This window comes from Sturnira hondurensis, unplaced genomic scaffold (genome assembly GCF_014824575.4).
Source record: "Sturnira hondurensis isolate 20B ecotype Veracruz unplaced genomic scaffold, ASM1482457v3 Scaffold0000396, whole genome shotgun sequence".
Lineage (NCBI taxonomy): Eukaryota > Metazoa > Chordata > Mammalia > Chiroptera > Phyllostomidae > Sturnira > Sturnira hondurensis.
The window spans coordinates 6,740,449-6,757,557 of NW_028073027.1; the positions used below are offsets into that span (position 1 = coordinate 6,740,449).

At 48.3% G+C, this 17,109-nt stretch overlaps 1 protein-coding gene across 1 annotated transcript in view; it reads right to left on the minus strand.

The window, feature by feature from the left end:
* The window catches only part of XXYLT1 (xyloside xylosyltransferase 1), a 162,359-nt gene that overhangs the window by 66,699 nt on the left and 78,551 nt on the right, over nucleotides 1-17,109 (minus strand). Inside the window, exon 3 of the mRNA XM_037040231.1 lies at nucleotides 2,884-3,016. Within this exon, the coding sequence (XP_036896126.1) occupies nucleotides 2,884-3,016 (133 nt within the window). The remainder of the gene's footprint in view (nucleotides 1-2,883; nucleotides 3,017-17,109) is intronic.

The window sequence follows — 17,109 nt, forward strand, 5'->3', positions numbered from 1 at the left end:
AACTGAGGAGGTCCAAATTTATTTCTGCTTGGTGAATTTCCAGCTCAAAATGAACTCAGTTAATCTGTCCAAGTTTTGCTTTCGTGCTGTTTTGTTTTGTTTCTAAATTTTCCTTTCTTTTCTTAGATGCTAGCAGATTCCCCTTAGGATAGGAAAAATTACTTGCCCACCTCGCAGACCATCAGTTAGGGAGAACTCGTAGTTGTCAGGCAGCTGCCAGTCCCTCAAGGAGAGCCTAGGGGGCGGCCAGCACCTGAGGAGGTGGGCAGATGGCCGTGCAGGGGCATCGCCGTAGGTCCAAGAAGACAGGCTGCGGCTCATGAGAAGGGCCCAGCGCTGTCTGTCCTTGCTTGGCTACTGTTCACTTACTCCTTTCCATCCTCCACCTTCTTCTCCCACCCCCTCCTCACAAATACACACACCCAGGCACAGGCTTCAAAGTGGCAGACAGCTTAACACTTGGTCTTTCAGGTCACAGAGGAGTCTCCAGTTTTCCTGTGGAAGATGGCAAAAAGCCACACTCCATTCCCTGTCTGCCCCAGTCTGCACCAAACCACTCCCAGGCCCAGAATATTCCATGGCAATTACCCAGAGGCAATATGGTACAGACCAGTTCGGGCCGTCACTTGGAGACTTACTAAGGGCCTTTACACACATTTCAGCTCGGGGAGAGGGGGAGACGGAGAGAGGGAAGCACATAAAGGGAGTTTTCATGTCTGTTGGTTCTGAGTGCGCTGGCGCAGCAAACGGCATTTTTGGAACTCCATGACAGTCCTGCAGCAAAGGACTGTCATTGTTCATCCTGATAATTAAAGACTCTGAAGGTGAGAATAACTCAATTTCATCTTGGATCTAAAATGTTTCAGAGACTGCTTTTGAAAAGGCCAGATAATTGAATCAATTTAATTTTCACAGTTTATAAGACCCTAGATCTACAGAAAAACATAAATTCTGGCCAATTTAAAATGCCTGTGATCAGGTTTACATTTATATTACATAAGACGATTTCAAACCAGGGCTTGAAGGCATCACTGCTCTAACTGCAACTGAGTAATTTGCTTGGTTTAAATATTCCCGGGACACTGGACCCTAGAGAAGAGCAGTGAGAAGCCCATCAGCAGACAAGCAACTTCAGGACAGAGGAAAGACAATGAGAAAATGGTGAGCATCGGGAGAGCTGGGACCCACATTGCCAGAGCCGGGAGAGCGAGCATGGAACACACCTGCCCCCACTCTCAGGGAGGGGGGCCAGGGCCCCAGGCCTGGTGGCAGAGCTGGGACCAGCACAGAGGACTCTGGACTCCCAGTTCAGTGTTCCTTCCATCACCTCCTGGCATGAAATCAAGAATCCCAGACATAAGATCCACCTTGTATGAGGTGAGGGAATGGGACAAGGAGGCTGCTGTGAGGTCAGTGGCCAGTGTTTGCCCAAAACCCTCTCCTGTCCACTCCCCAGAGCAGAGTAAGAGGCTCTACTTTGTGACTCTGGAACGATGTGTGAGAGGATTTTGTCCAGGAGATCAGCCCACAAGGCCCAGGAGTTATCGGCTCATTCAGAGGCCTTGCAGGAATTTCCTGTTATGTGATCTGGGTCTTGCAAATAGCCACAGCCAAGCTGAGGCTGTCACACCTCCCCACCCCCCTTAGGAGACATGCCTGCTGCTCTTGAGCCACTAGTTGCTGGTGCCCTGGCAGTGCTCCGAAGACTAGGCCTAGCTTCAAAAATGTCCGAAGGAAGCCAGCATGAGGGTCTGCACTGAGAACAAAGAGCAGGCCAGCCCAGTGGTCGGTGAAATCGCAGCTCTGGGCAGCTCAGCTCTGGGTCTGCTATGGCTCTGCCCAGAGGAAGAACAGTCAGCAAGAGGGAACTCTCTGGACCCAGGGCCATAGGCCTACGTGTTACCGAAAACCTGTAGGTCCTTCTGACTTTCCTTCTTTTTTCCCACTGTAAGACATACACTAACACAAAAGCATGCGTGCAAACACATGCAGAGCTACCCAGGTAGGGAACTAAAGCACGGCTGCGCTCCAGGGGCAGGCCCCACCCCTGCCCCTCCCCCATCTTATCCAGAGGTAACCATCATTGGCTTTTAGGAAAAACCATCTGGCTTTTGGGAATCATCATTTCCGGGGTGCCCTTAGAATTTTCAGTACTTGTGTATGCATCCCTAAAGATTGCAGTGTAGTTTTGTCTCTCGGTGTACTATTAACTGTAAGTGTTTGCTCACTTTGTTTTTATATATTTAGTATTCAATTGCATGGATATACTTTATTTATCCATTCTGCTGTCTACGGACATTTCAATTGTTTTCAGTTTGGGGCAATGACCCACAACGCTGTAGTGAATGTCCTTGAATAGGTCCCCTGGTTCTCGGGTGCCGGAGTTTCTCTTATGATGCACAGTTGGCAATGAAACACTGCATCGCCCGGAACACACATATCTTCACCTCAACTAGGTAATGCCATCGTGCATTCCAAAGTTGTGCTGCCTCTCCTCCTACAAAACACTGGTAAACCCACCCAGCTATACGGAGCAGTGGTCACCAGTGACTCAGAGGCCAAGAAAGCCTAGTTCGTCACCAGACTGGCAAGTGAAAGCTAGATCCTCATGCCTCCCCTGTAAGACTAAGCCCAAACTTTTAAAATTCTGAGCTTAACCAGAACCAACAACCAACACAGCTGAGCTTTCCACAAGAAAAAGATCACAAACTCCCTCAAAAGCATGAGATGTCATCTCCAGCTTCGGCGCAAACCCACCTGTCCATACTATTAGCTGTCAGTAGAAGACACTAAGTGCAGAAGGATTTCATGCTGATAAATCCCAGTTGGCCAGGAGCAGCAGGAGAGAGGGGTCCTGGAAGCCCACCGACAGCTGCCTCCTACCTGTACACCGGCTGCATCTCCCTTGCGATGCCAATGATGGCGCCGGGCAGGAAATTGTCGAACTCCTCAAACAATTCCCGGATGTTGGTCTTGTACTTTAGGTCTAGGTCCAGCTGAATTATCCGCAGGATCTCTGGAGGAAAGAAAAAGACAATAATAAGACACAGACACACATCCTGGGAGGCTCAGCTATTTATAGAAAATGAAGTGGAAGGCGCAGAAAAGGACACTGGATTATTCCTGCCATCACCAAAGATGCAAAGTTGCTGCTGGCAACAAAGGCCCTTCCTTTCCCGGCCCCCCCGCCCCCAAGACTAGATGTCTCCACAAACAAATGTCCTGTAGTTTTCCTTCCAATTGCACACACACATTTTATTTAAATCCAGGCAACCATATGCCCCAGTGTAGGCCTACTGTCCTGGTGTAATTGTCAACAGTGCACGGTTTCACTCTCAAAAGTATCTGACACATTCTATGGACACCCTACTTAAAACTGAAAGCCTACAGGTGTTGTTCTTTGTGGCACAGGTGGTATATGACCCACAGGAGAGGGGTAAAAGCCATTATTTCCTTAGGCTCCATTAGTACCTTCTGGAAACCTAAACACATGTCAAGCTAGACACACTGAGTCTCTCAAGTACCTGGCATGTAAGAGCTGTCTGCTTCTGTTGCCTGCAGATAACTCAGAAGCAATAAGGGAGGAGGAAGGTGTTGGCCGAGTTCATTCTCTCATCTGTCACCTGACCATGCCTGACTGAGTCCCTACGCTGTGGGTGCCAGGAGGGGACAAGACATCAGGCTGATGGGGACCCTGCCCTCAAACAGAGACATATAGGTGACTAAACCCAGAGAGGGGGCAACTAGTGCTGACATGAAACGGGAGAGGGACTGTTTGAGCTCGACAGAGGGGATGCTCGGGGGTAAATGATGAAGAGAGATCTTAAGTACTTGGTGTAAGGAGAAGGCCTGGGGGGAAATCAGACCACATGAGTGCAAGTTCCAGCTCAGCTGTTGGTGAATTCTGTAACCCAGGGAAAATTCTTTGACTTCTCTAAATCTTAGTTGTTCCACGTCATCTATAGGAGGCAGTGTAGCCTACAGGGATCTAGGGCTTGGAGTGTAGGAGACTTGCTGAGGCCTGAGGCAGCCTAGGAAGACTTAACGAAAGAGGGTGGCATAGGCCGGACCTTGATGTGTGGGTAAGCGTGGAGAGGTGGTGCCACACCCACACCCACACCAGGGGAAGCATCGGGGCTCTGGGCTTGGCTCCTCGTCAGCCTTTCTATGTCTGTCCTGCCCACAGGACAGAGCCCAGCTGCTGCTTGAGGACGAGCTGCCCCTGGAAGCCCTCTGCAGACAGGCGTCCTCTGCAGACAGGGACCCTCTGTAGCCAGGGGCCCTCTCCGTGGCATCTCAGTCTCCATCCATCCATCATGCAGGGCTTGGCACCCAAACACTGAAGAATGTTTACAGAATTTAATTGCCATTCTCTAAATTAGTTTATGAAGAAATCAGTTTACGATTTAAGAAAAATTGATTCACTTGTTCCTTGTTCTATCTCCCTTTGTGACACAGAAACAAAATATTAGTCGACATCCTACTTGAGTTTCCTGAAGGAAAAAAAAGTTACAGTAGGTAAGAACCCAGCTGTCCAGGCCAGAGGAGAGGAAGAGGGCACCAGAGATGGCTTTTCTGGCCCTTGTGGGGAGGGCTACAGGAAAGCAGCCCACCAGGCCATTGTGGGCCCTGCCGCCTGCCTGGCTTCGTACTGCCCACCCCCACAAAGAAAAGTGAGTAGGAATGCTGCTTTCCCTCCTGCACCAGAGAAAATAACCACCTAGACACCAGGAAAGGTGGCAACCCTGGGGCCCCTTGTGGTGACTCTGCTGTCACCTGGAAAGCTGCTTTAAACCAGGAGTGGAGACTAGAAAGAGGCCACAGGGCGGAGCATCCAGGATGCGCTCTCAGACATGGCTCTAGGAATACAGGAAAGGAATTCGAGGGTGACCTTAGGGAAGAACACTGTGTGCTGAGAGAGAATGACTGACCAGGAATCAGAGTCAGGGCCATCGAGAAGTCTTAATGGGGAGGCCTGACAGCACCCACCCTCTCCAGCCATTTCTCTTCCTTCTTTTGGTCTATCTCCTGCCCCCCTCAGCTCCTATATGTGGCCCTCACACAAAGTAGAGCAGGGACTTTCTGAGACAGGGACAGAATGGCACCATCGCCCCAAGCAGGAAAACCACATCATCACAGGTTCTGTTGATGACGCTGGTGGGTGTCAGGGGTGGTTGGACACAGGGCATTTGGCCTAGACATGAGGAAGCCTCAAGAATGTTTGGTGGTAACTTTGTGGCACTGTTAGGAGTATGAGAGAAGGGGGAACCTTATCCTCAGGGCCCCAGGGAGTACTTCCAGTAACATCAATCACAGCCACATACAGGCACCCTTCCTTTGAGTGGTTTTTAAGTGTTCACCATTGCACAAGCAATAGTTTATTTCTCATAACCACCCAACATGTTTAGATGAAGAAAGAGAGGCTTAGAACAGTGAAAAAACAATAGCCCAAGGACCATGAGAAATAAGTGCCGGAGCTGGCATCTGAACCCAGGTCTGCTTGATGTGAAAGCTGAGCACACTCCTTCCACAGACCCTGACTCCCCTTCTGACCAGAGAGCAGCTCCAAGGAGGCAGATTCTGGCTCCGGTGCTTGCCACACAGGGACCCCAGGCACAGGCAGAAGTGCCAAACCCTCGACAGACAAAAAGCAGAGCAACAAGCTGGCCAAAGGTGGAGTTTAAGGGAAGTCCTCTACATCAAATGCTAATTTCACTCTAATTAAACTGCTAACAGTAGAGAGGCCATTCATTCAGTCAGTCATTCTTCCTCGAAAACCGACATGTGCTATGCATTGCCTTGGTCTCTCCAAGTCATCCAAATCCTACCTATTCTGTAAGGAGCAGGCCGCATGGCTCTTTCCCTGGCTTGCAGGGACAGGCTCTGCTGCCTGAGGTCACTGCTGCCTGTGTACCAGTCTCAGAGAGGATGCTCCTTGAGAAAGCGAATGTGCCGGGAAGGCAGAGCTCAGGGACATCACAAGTCTCCTGAAGAGACACAGCTCCTTCATTTGGGCAGAGCCCTGGACTGGCCCCAACAGGCCCCTGGATAAATCTGAGCTCTTCTGCTCTTTGGGGATTGGCAGGGAGTGACCCCGGAAAGGTGATGAACAGCCCCACGGTGCACTAATTTGAGAAGCTTTACTAATTTTTATAACTCCTTATTTGTAAAGCACCTTTCAGGAAGAGTTTGCTAAAAGCGCTAACACCTTTTCTGAGAGGGACTTCACCCAATGGGGTTAACTGATCGGGAAGGAAAGCAGCAGGAGCTCGGGCACAAAGTGACCCCTTCGCACCAAAGTGGAAAGACTGACCCAGCCATCACCTTTCAGGCTAAGGCAGGAGGACCCGCCCTTCTATTCAGGGAGGCTGACGGCGTCCAGCACTGCCTGCATTGTCAGGCGGGCATCTGTCCAGACCGTTATCCTTTTATGTAATAATGAAATAAGATGCCAAGCTGTAAATGTCACTGCTGGAAAGAGGAAGACGCTTACTAGGAATGTTGCAATTCATTAGGATAAGACTTTTTTTTTCAAGATTTTATTTACATATCTTTAGAGGGGAAGGGAAGGAGAGAAGGAGAGAAATATCAGTGTATGGTTGCCTCTCGTGAATCCCCTGCTAGGAATTGGCCTGCAACTGAGGCATGTGCCCTGACTGGGAATCGAACCGCGATCCTCTGGTTCACAGGCCTGTGCTCAATCCACTGAGCTACACCAGCCAGGGCAGGATAAGACTTTTTTAAAGGGCCATGTTCCTCTGGCCTCTGGTCCTTCGTGTAGTTGTGTCTCTGCAGAAACTATGTCTGAGGGTTTATGCTGAAGGCTGCTGCGAGAATGAAACAAGACTGGTCTGTGCAAACAGCTGCACTGATGGCCCGGAGAGGATGCTGGTGGGAAGACAGCTGTGATGACCACAGTAGAACAACTGAAATTTAAGGAGTAAATAAATGAGATGATTGTCCCCAAAGCAAAGAGGAGATGAAATCTACAAAGAACCTTTGAGAAGAAGGAGGACTAGACATCCACAGAACACAAAGGAATGGTCAGCATCTAAGGCTGGTTGACTGTTCACCATGTCAGAATCCTGTGAGAAGATGACAAAAGGATAGAGGACAGAATAATCTGGGATAACATTTGAAACACGGCCTGATAATAATCGAGGCCAATATACCCACTGTACAGATGAGGAAACTGAGGACCAAAGAAGAAGAGGGGCTTGTCAAGTGTAGCACAGTCAAGCTAAGTGGCAAAGCTGATCCCAGAACTCAGGTCTTCTGACTCCCTAGCTAATGCCCTTATGTTAATTAGCCCCCCCCACACCCTCCCAATATGGGCCAGAAACTCCTAGAGAATGAAAAACACTTGTAATAGCTCAAAGGGTCCTGCAAAGACTTGCTGGCCCCCAACACAGCTAGCTCATGGAGGATCTGCACACCATCCCACAGAAATGTAAAGCTGAAGATTAATAAGTAGTAGCCAAAGAAAAGAAATAAGAGATTTCCATGATCCACATATTTTATACCCAACTTTGGGAAATGAGAAAATGGTTCTCCATCTTCTCATATTAACATTAGGATGGGATGTCACCACACCAAACAAATGTTTACATTCCTCCAAGAACACATCTTGAGCTGCACTAAATTCAAACGGAGGCAGGAACCAACTTAACATCCAGGAGTCACCCTGGAGACAAAAGCTCAGTGCCAGGCGTGAGAGCCACAGCAAGCCACAGTACAATGTTGCCCCGCCAACCTCTGTTCTAGTTAGACCTGTTCATTGCTGAGAATGTATTTGCTGCTACATCCAATTAGTTGGAAGAGGGTCCTTCCAACTAGCCCCTCACAAATCTTCTCATGTATGTGTTTAAATCACAAAAACAAGAACTGAAGTATCAGTGTGCACCTGTGGCACTTTCTCAGGGAGAAGGACACCTGCCAGAGTTACAAAAAGTCCAGTGTAGGCACCTGGCGTTTGAGGAAAACCCTTATGCTGGGCATCCTACTTGTATGAGCTCAACTGCGTGATGTGGGCCTCTTGGTAGATAATAGAAGCTATGAGAGCTTCCATCATCCCCACCTTGTGGGTCAGAAGCTGGAACTTTAAACACTGGTTTCCACAGAGGACGAATGTTTGCAACAGATCAGGCAGGCTGGGCTGAACTATTTCAGGAAATTAATAAATTGCTGCCTCCAGGTGCAGACAGTGGTTCAGGGGCCCTGGCTGAAACCGCCAAACACAGAACTGATGCACGTTTGATCACAAGACAGGAGCGACTGAAGCATGTCAACTCAAGTGGGAAAAGGTGCGAAGGATCTAGGTGAGCTAGTTGGGTAGGACACCTAGTTCCACTTAAACTTCAACTCCGGGGGTAAAGTCAAGAGTGTGGTGCCATCTTCACAAGGGACCATACCATGCCTGCTCCCCTCATACTCTCATGCTTCGGTTTCAGGCCAACAAAACAGTGCCCCTTGGTTCTAACAAGCTGGAAGAGGCAAGACCACATTGAAAGTGCTGGCTAAAGGTACACCTTTCAAGACCTTCATGAGCCCATTGCCATTATCACCACCCTGGCCCTGGACAGCACTGAGGAGGCTCCTGAGTGCCCAGGTGACTGTTCCCAGGGTCCAGGCAGCCCATACCGGCTGCCAGCATCCGAGGCCCTGAGAAGGGCCATAGGCTTGAAACCCCTGCACATGCAGACCACACGAGGCAACATTCCTGCCCTCAGAACCAGCTGGGAGGTTCCCAAGCTTGCATTCTCCTGTGGAAAGAGGCTTGGGCAGCTCATCATCGGCCTCCAATTAAACCGGCCACAAGGCATGTCATCTGACCAGGGATGAAATTACAACCGGGAGTGAGTAATTAATGATATCTGAAAACAAACAAAAGGAGGGGGAAGCCTCTTTTCCTCTCCCCTCCCTTCTCCTATCCCCTGAAACAATTCCTGGTAGACAACTGTTAACAAACACAAAGCAACATGAAACAAAATAGATCAGGAAATTAAGACGTGCTTCAGTAAGTGCTGGGCCCACCATCCTGGGCAACACACAGCCCTTCTCGGAAGGGCAGATTTACCAGGCGGGCACCTTCTCTCCCTTTCTGATTTGAGAGATTCAGAGCTTCCTGAAGATAACTATTGGTAACACTCCAGAGGGTTTTCACCTCAGAACATCAGCACAAGCTCACCACTAACCGGGAGAGGGTTCAGGGAGAAGGGGAAATTATGACGACCCTGAACTATGAGGAGCGTCACAGGGCCGAGGACCGGAAGCAGCTGTGTGGGGAGGGAGCTCCACTTCTCATTGTCCACTTAGAAATATTGCAGCAATTTTGCCACCTGCTTTATCACCCTTTGGAGCTTTTTAATTACAGGTCAGCAGCACCTCTGGCCTGCAGGACCAAAAAGGGCAACTGAAAAGGGGTGGAGACTTCCTTTAGCTTTGAGAGGCTCATGACCTGAGGGGAGCTGTTTGGAGGACAGGCACAATGCTGATGGGCCACAGCAGCCACGCCAGCCTGGCTTCTCCCACTGGAGGGTGTCGGGTCATGATGCAGAGCCTGTAAGGCACAGACCCAAGCTGTGTCCCTGAGGGGGTCCAGAGGTGGAGTTCCCTGTGATGGTTCTACATTGACAAGGAACTGGGGTCACTTCCCAGCTGGGCTTTTCCCTGTCACTCAAAGCCCCTCTCCATTTGCTTTGCTGTGTCAGGCCCAGCTGCAGGACAGCTGGCAAACTATGGAAATAACTGCTATGAAGGCACAGAGTGGAACATGCCAAGGGTCCGAGGCCCTGCGGACAGATTCCTGGGACTCTTCCAACCTGGTCAGCCAAATGCTCGCTCCATAAATGTTCATAAATGCAGGGAGAAGGTGTCTGTGGGGCAGACCCGTGCTGGGGGCAGTGTGTGCTGGCTCAGCTCAGGAACCCCCACTACACTTCTGCCAGACGGGCTTTAGTACCTCCCATTTTCAAATGAGGAACCTGAAGCTCAGGGTTTGGGCAACTTCTCTATGACGACCTGGCATGGAAGCATCACAGTTGACAGCAAGCACAGATTTGCCTCGCTTGATGGTCTCATCCGATTTCTTCGAGGTCCCTTTTAAAATCCCACTATCTTTAAACACAAGAAACGCTGCCACCTCAAGGGTGAAAATATCAGACAGCTCCAGATCACCTGGCGCAGTGATGGGGCTTCCCAGTGGCCCCCGACGACCTCCCTCAAGACCTTCCCCCCAAAGAGTGGGAAGACCATCAGGGTTTGCTTTCATCGAGGAGAGACCACTGGAGAAATTCTGGAGAAAAGTGCTTAATGCCACAAAGGAAGTTGGAAGGAAGTTTTTAATAACAATAGCTAACATGTATAAAGATATTCGTCCAATCATCCAATGCTCTGAGATCGGTATTGCTTCTGTCTGACAAATGAGGAAGTGAAGCAGTTAAGTGTGGTAATCAAGACCACGTGGCTGGTAAGGGGCAGAGCCAGGACTCACACTCAGAGCTGCTGGGCTCTGAAGCCTGTGCCTGCCCCTTCTCCCACGCTGCCCATCCTCCGGAGCCCTGGACAGCCAGGGTATGACCCGCACTCGTTTCTGCAGGCTGGGAAGTCCCCAATTCTCCCCTGCGCTAATCTCTGTTTTCCACGGCAGCAGCCTGCCCCCACTCTGAGAGGAGGCGAAGGGAGGAAATGGAGTTCAGAAGATTTATACAACCTGTTAGCAGCTCTGGTAAAAGGTTTAGGGGCCAAGAGGTTGAGATTAATGTGTACAGTCAGTTTATGGATTCGCTATACAACAAATTCTTTGTTCTAGCCGTTCTCACCCGCCTCTCAAAATTAGGCCTGGAAAACAAGGTTAGCTATGGCTCAGGCACAATATTTTCTTATAGCTATCAGCTCCTGTTTTGTGGACAAAACAAAGCAAATTATTAGAAAAGATGCAGTTTTGCTTCAGCAACAGTATAACGAGTCTCCTCCCTCACCCTTAGTACCTTCTGTGACTAGGTGTTAAGCACATGTTTTAGGACAGGACAGAATTTATTTCCAACTGGGCTGAAAAACTTCAGGGACATATATAATAAGATGACAGATACAACACCTGGCCTCAATTTTCCTCTTGCTTCTATTGCCAACGTGAAATTATAGTTCACAGATTTCTTTATGAAGTTCAACACGCAGGGGAAATTGAACTTAGATTTGGAGAGTAGAATCCCCCCTTTTTCTCATTTCCATGGTGTCTGCTGGCCTGTCCACAGCTTACAGCTCTCTGGTGTCTGCTATAGACTTTATTTTTTGTGTCTCCAAAAGTATAAGGTCCCCTTCCTGTTTCGGGCAGGACCACATTTGGACTGTTTGTGAAAGTAGACTGACGCCTGGTCTGTGTTCTTTACCGGTAGGCTTTTTCAGAGACCCCTGGTGATGGCAGCTGTAGACAGGAGTCCTCTCTGGGCAGAGCTGACAGGTGTTTTTTTTGGAAACAGTGATATGCCTACCACTGGTCTGCCTGAGTGGTAACAGCTCAGTTTTGCAAAGTCCTCATTCTGAGGATCTTTGGTATAACTATGGGGCTCCTCTTTCTCATCTCCTCTGCCCTCTCTCCACACACAGCACTGGAGGGCTCCTTCGGCTCCAATCTGGCTGAGTAGAGGGAAGGCCCTGCAACCAACAGATGCGTACACGAGAAGGCTAAGTGGGATCAGGCAGAGAAGAGCCAATCTCTCCTAAGGGGATGAAGCCTGCTCTCAGGCACACCTCTGACTTCCTCCTGGACCACAAAGGTATTGGGGAAAAGTGGCCTCGCATCATTCCTGGGGCCCAGAAATCTCCATTACGGCAAAGTTCAAGGAGAAAAACCAGTTGCTCCACTTGAGGGACCCAGAAACACCTTTCTCAGATTTACATGTAAAGAATGACCCATTCTCTCACCTTCTGTAGCAGCGGGGGAAAGACACATTTTAATCTCTCCAGGAGCAACACCTGCTCCCTGGGACAGTCTGCAAACCGACTGCTGATGGTCAGACGGTCCCACAGCTTTTCTGCCTCTTGAGCCAGGCCTCTTGCCAAAATGTCATGCAATTTGACTGATTTTTATGGCACGTTTTTTTAACTTTTGTTAAAGATCTTATTTATTTATCTTTAGAGGGGAAGGGAAGGAGAGAGTGAGAGAAATAGCAATGTATGGTTGCCTCTCGTGCATCCCCTGCTGGGAACTGGCCTGCAACCCAGGCATATGCCCTGACTGGGAATCGAACCGCGATCGTGTGGTTCGCAGGACCGTGCTCAATCCACTGAGCTACACCAGCCAGGGCTTATGCTACATTTTAAAAAAACATATAAACCACCTATCATCATCTACAAAATGATGAGGCTCCTATACGCCAGGCACTGGGCTAGGTATTTGTATGTATTTTATCTCAGTTAAGCCTTATAAGCGGGGTTTATTGTTCCCATTTTATAGTTTTCTCCCACCAAAGATAGAGTCTATGTTTCATTGCTTTCAGCCCTGTTTACCAAGGTCAAGAGAACCCTCCTAACAGGGACCCTTATTAGAGTCCTACTTACTATGACTCTACTACGAATTACCCAAGGGCACAGAGAAGCAAAAAGACTGGCCCGTGAGCTGGAACTCCAGACTCCAATCTCCATTTGACACAGAGCCGGCCTTCGTGTGGAGCAGACATCCCGGAACCCTCTTTAAAACGTGCTCCCATCACAACGGACCCCACAACCGAAAGGACTCTGCCTACCGAACTGTTCTTCAGCACTAATTAATTGATTCCACTGCTTTAATTAAATTTTCATTTTATTTAATTATTTTCTTTTTAAATAAATTTGTTTCAATTATTTAATTAAAGATATGACATACAATGCCAAAATGACATAATCATGAGAGTTTAAAAAATTAAGCTCTGAATATTTTTACAAGGATTGTATTGTATTGTATTGTATTTATTTATTTAGAGGGGATGGGAGGGAGAGAAACATAGATGCAACAGAGAAATATCAATTGGTTTCCTCTCTTACGCACCCTGACTGGGAATCGATCCTGCAACCCAGGCATTTACCCTGACCGGGAACTGAACTGGCAACTCCTCACTTTATAGGACAAGACCCAACTGACTGAGTCACAGTGGTAAGGGCTCTAAATATTTCACTGTATACTTCCTAAGAAACCAGGACACTCATAATACCAGTACAACCATCAAAACTGGGAAATTAACATGAATACATCATTACCGTTTAATCTACAATCCTGTTCAAACTTGTCTATTTTCCAAAAATCCAAATCAAAATTTCTGGTCCAGGATGCCGTATAGTTGTCAGGACTCTTCTGTCTGAAATAGCCCTTCAGTCTTTGTTCTCTGTGACCCAGGACAGTGCGAGAAATGCAGGCCAGTTACATGGTAAAATCTCCCTCAGTGCGGGTCTGCCTAACGCTCCTCACACTTGGATCCAGGGCACATGCCCCACTCAGGAAAGCACGGGAGTGACGCTGTGCTTCCCGTCTATCGTATCAGGAGGCGCAGCATGTCAATTGTTGATGTCAATTTTGACCACTATAAAGTCACTGTTTCTTCTTTAAAACAACAGCATTATGTGGGGAATATTTTGAGACTACAAAAATATCCTGCTTCTGAACAAATTTTTACCTGCTGGTTCAGCATCCATTGATTCTCCTTACCTGAAGAAATTATTATTCTAATGGTTGACACCAAACGATTGTCACCAGACTTCCTAATGCCTTCATGTTTTGTTCACTCATTCATTGACATTCTCCTGTGAAGAAAAACTTCCTGTTGTCCCATTACGGCCAGTCACACCACGCCAATTCTCCCCCCCACTGGAAGGCGCTGGTGGGCCTGCTGCAGGGGAACAGGACCCGGAAGGGGAGTCAGTGCTGCCCACACTGTGGCTTTGAGCCCATCACCCCAGCAGTGACCCTCTCAAAAACTCTTCGGCAGCCCCAGGGCAGAGGGGCCCTGCTCATTCTCACACAAATAAGTAAGTGAACAAAGAATCGAGTAGGAGAGGGCTGCAGACCAGAGGTGCTTTAGAAGGCAAGGCCAGACTAGCTTTTCTTTTCCCTATTTTTTAAAACAAGCCTGCAGCGGGCTCCGCCTTATTTACTGAAATGTGAACCCGGGAATTTAAGGCAAGGGGCCGTAGACAGGGCACTGGGTTAGAGCCTGAGCTCTGTCCATCCTTGGGCAAGCTCCTCCCCACCCCCGCCCCCCACATGAGTTTTCCCATAAAGACAAGAGGGTTGGAATGATGCTCCCAGGACTCTCCCAGCCCTGCCACCTTTTGATTCTGAACAGAAGCGGCCTTTCCCCTCATTCATAATGACCCTGCCACTCGTCCACAGACCAGCACAAGTACGTGTCAGGTACAGAAGAGATGATGCCTCGCTGTGCCGGCCTCAGCCGTGCCAAGCCAAGTGAGCCGTCAAGTCCCTCCTGTTTGCCAAGCGCTATCCAAGTGTGGAGGAGGCTCAGAAATGAAGAACATGAAAACAGAGTGGGAATTTCATTACACATTCTCCACTGCTGTAACCGCCACCACTGTTTCCAGTTTGTCTTTGTCACCATTCCTCATCACTACTAAATATTACCATACAGAGACTGACATCTACTTAGTATCCACTATGTGCCAGACACTGCACTATTTTTAAATTTCCCAATCTCCATTTAACACATGTAGAACACTGACCAGGAGCCAAATAACTTGCATAAGGTCCCACAGTTAGCAAGTGACCAAGACGAAATGTACGTCAAGCCCTAGAGTTTAGCTTGCTCAATATGCTCCCTTTGAATGGATTTACTTTGAAATTAGTCCATATTCTTGCCAGTTATCCATTGCTACTAACGAACCACCCCCAAAGCTTAGTAGCTTAAAATAGTTTGAGTATCCCTCATGGTTCTGTGGGTCAACCAGGCTTAGCTGGGCAGTCCTCACATGGGGTCTATCATGTGGAATGGGGTGGCTGAGGCCACAGTCACCGAAAGACTCACTCGAATCACAGACATTGCTAGAGGTGGACACCGGCTGTCGGCAAAGCGCTCAGCGGGGACTGTCAACCAGAGCCCTTTCATGTGGGCTCTCCCTGGGGTTTTGGCTTCGCCTGGCATGGCAGCTGGATTCCACAAGGGTGCTTGCCAAGAACAAGTGTTCCAAGAGACCAGGGACTGAAACCTCAAGGCTCCGGGCGACTGAGACTCGGAAGTCACGCTGCATCACTTACCCTACTACTGGTCACACACAAGTCTCAGAGCCAGCCCAAGTTCAAGGACAGGGGACTACACACAGGCCTGAATATTGAGAGGCACGGCTCATTTGGAGGTCATCTTTAAAGACCGGCTCCACATACCCTCACTCCATAGTGAATTACATACTATTTTAAATTTCTTCCTTGCACTATTCTAAATTTTCTGTAATACGTATGTATTCTTCTGTAATTACAGAAATATTTTAAAACATAGTATGCTTATTAGCGTGTATAGTATATGTTAATGTATTATGTATTTATGTGTGTGTAATACATATGTGTATACATACACACACATATAAGACTAGAAAAAATGTGCATTTTAAAAATATTTTCATCTTTCAAAATGGATATGTATTCCTTTTAAATTAGAAATATTTTTAAAGGAACTAATTACCACCTCATAGAAAATATTCATTTTCTGGCCATGTATATCAGATTTAAGGCATTTTACTGTGACCTCAAATTTCTTTAGATTTCCTTCTCAAGGGGACCAGACTTAACCATTTTTACAATCTTTTTCCTAGGGCAGGTCCATTCAGAACCTGCCTTCCGGCCTACTTCACCACAAAGTGGTTTTCTGGGTTTCCAGATGCTTTTTTTTTTTTTTAAAGAAAAAGCAAACGATAAGCCGAGAGTTGGTCTCATCTGCTTTCCTGTCATTTATCTAATTGTATTTGTGCTTCATCTTCCCCATCTCCTCTTGCCAAGTGCATCGCGGAAATCCAAGGCAAATGACAGCCTGTGGGCACAAGGCCGCTCAGAAAAACCCTCCGGTCCACTGGGAGGAGTCTTTCTCTCAGAGGCCAATCTGCATTCTCAGACCTCCAGGCCTAGAGGGATTCAAATACAGGAAGAGCAGCCTAACAGGTACGGAGGATACAGGATCACAAACCTGTAAGTTCAATCAACACTCTGCCAAGGGAGGCAGCTGGAGGCAGAGTAGGCCCCCTCCTTCCAGCAAGGAACTGAGTAACCTCCCGTGGACTTGGATGGCTGAAGGCAATAAAGATGCCACGGCCCAAAACACAGAGACCTAAGCCCAACAGAAGCAGCAGCAGCGGGAGGCCTTGCTGAGTCACATCCACTAAAGGATGCCTGGCGAGCTTGGATGGAAACTCCTGGAATTGAGTGTAAAGAGAATGGGGACCTGGGCAGGAGACCACAAGAGAGGGACCCAGTTTTCCTGGCAGTCCCGCCTTCCCAGAGGAGGGCGACCTGGGACCGGCCAAGCACGGGGTCTGTTGCCACACTGCGCGCACGTCAGTGGCTCGGGGAGCTTGAGGAGGCGGATTTGTTGAGTCATTCAGTGCTATTTTTATCCACTTTCCAAACCATAAACCCACACTTTGCATTTCATTGTTTAGGGCGGATTAAGATTTTTTGACTTGGCCTTTCTTGTGGTTTAATTTCCTGCATGCCTGTATGAGGGGGAAACTTCAGCATTCCTATGGAAGCATATGACACTTTAACCTTTTCTTGGCAGGAGGGTGTCCAGATTATTGGTGTCTTGACTGCTCCCTAAACCAATGCCGCTCTGATTAAGCATGGAGGTCATGACCTGCCCCTTCTCTCCTCTACCCACAGGTCAGTGTTTCCGGTCTGGCTCCTGGGATACTAGGCAAACTGACTTCATGAAAATTTCAGTCCAGTATTAGGAGAAGAAGTTGCCTTGTGCAATTCATACAACAGTTAAGTGTGTCATTATTAGACTCATTAGTGATACGCACCCAGGTACGGAGGCTGGTAACTGCCAGTGATGGGCGAGTTTAACATTCTTCAAACTATTCCCAAATGATTTCAATTACAAAACCAGGCATGATTACGTGGTCACAGAAACAGAAAAC